Below are 353 nucleotides of genomic sequence, written 5' to 3'. Positions count from 1 at the left end.
ACCAGGGGACCCAGGCCCGGTGCCGCCCCACTGACTGTTCTCCGCGTGTGGCCGCAGCTGCGCGTCAACCAGGAGGAGCTGTCGGAGGGCTCCAGCGGCAGCCCCGGCGAAGAGCAGGAGGAGGACACGGGTAGGGCCCGCCACAAGCACCCAGAGAGCAAGCAGCAGATGCGGGCCAACGTGGTCCAGGAGATCATGGACACCGAGCGCGTGTACATCAAGCACCTACGGGACATCTGTGAGGTGGCCCTGGGCGACGCCCGTGCAGCGCGTCCCTGTCCCTGTCCCGCGGCCCCTCCCCTGCCCCGTGGCCCCTCCCCTTACTCGTGGCTCCTCACCTTACCCGCGGCCCC

The 353-nt window shown here is 70.3% G+C and overlaps 1 protein-coding gene across 2 annotated transcripts in view; it reads left to right on the top strand.

Moving 5' to 3' along the window:
* Positions 1-353, top strand: part of SPATA13 (spermatogenesis associated 13) — a 59,462-nt gene that overhangs the window by 44,515 nt on the left and 14,594 nt on the right. For both annotated transcript variants that reach the window (XM_010851204.1, XM_010851205.1), the window contains one exon: positions 58-243. In XM_010851204.1, coding sequence (XP_010849506.1) covers positions 58-243 — 186 coding nt within the window. The remainder of the gene's footprint in view (positions 1-57; positions 244-353) is intronic.

The sequence above is a fragment of the Bison bison genome, unplaced genomic scaffold, assembly GCF_000754665.1.
Source record: "Bison bison bison isolate TAMUID 2011002044 unplaced genomic scaffold, Bison_UMD1.0 scf7180017864299, whole genome shotgun sequence".
Lineage (NCBI taxonomy): Eukaryota > Metazoa > Chordata > Mammalia > Artiodactyla > Bovidae > Bison > Bison bison.
This window is presented reverse-complemented; position numbering and strand designations above follow the sequence as displayed.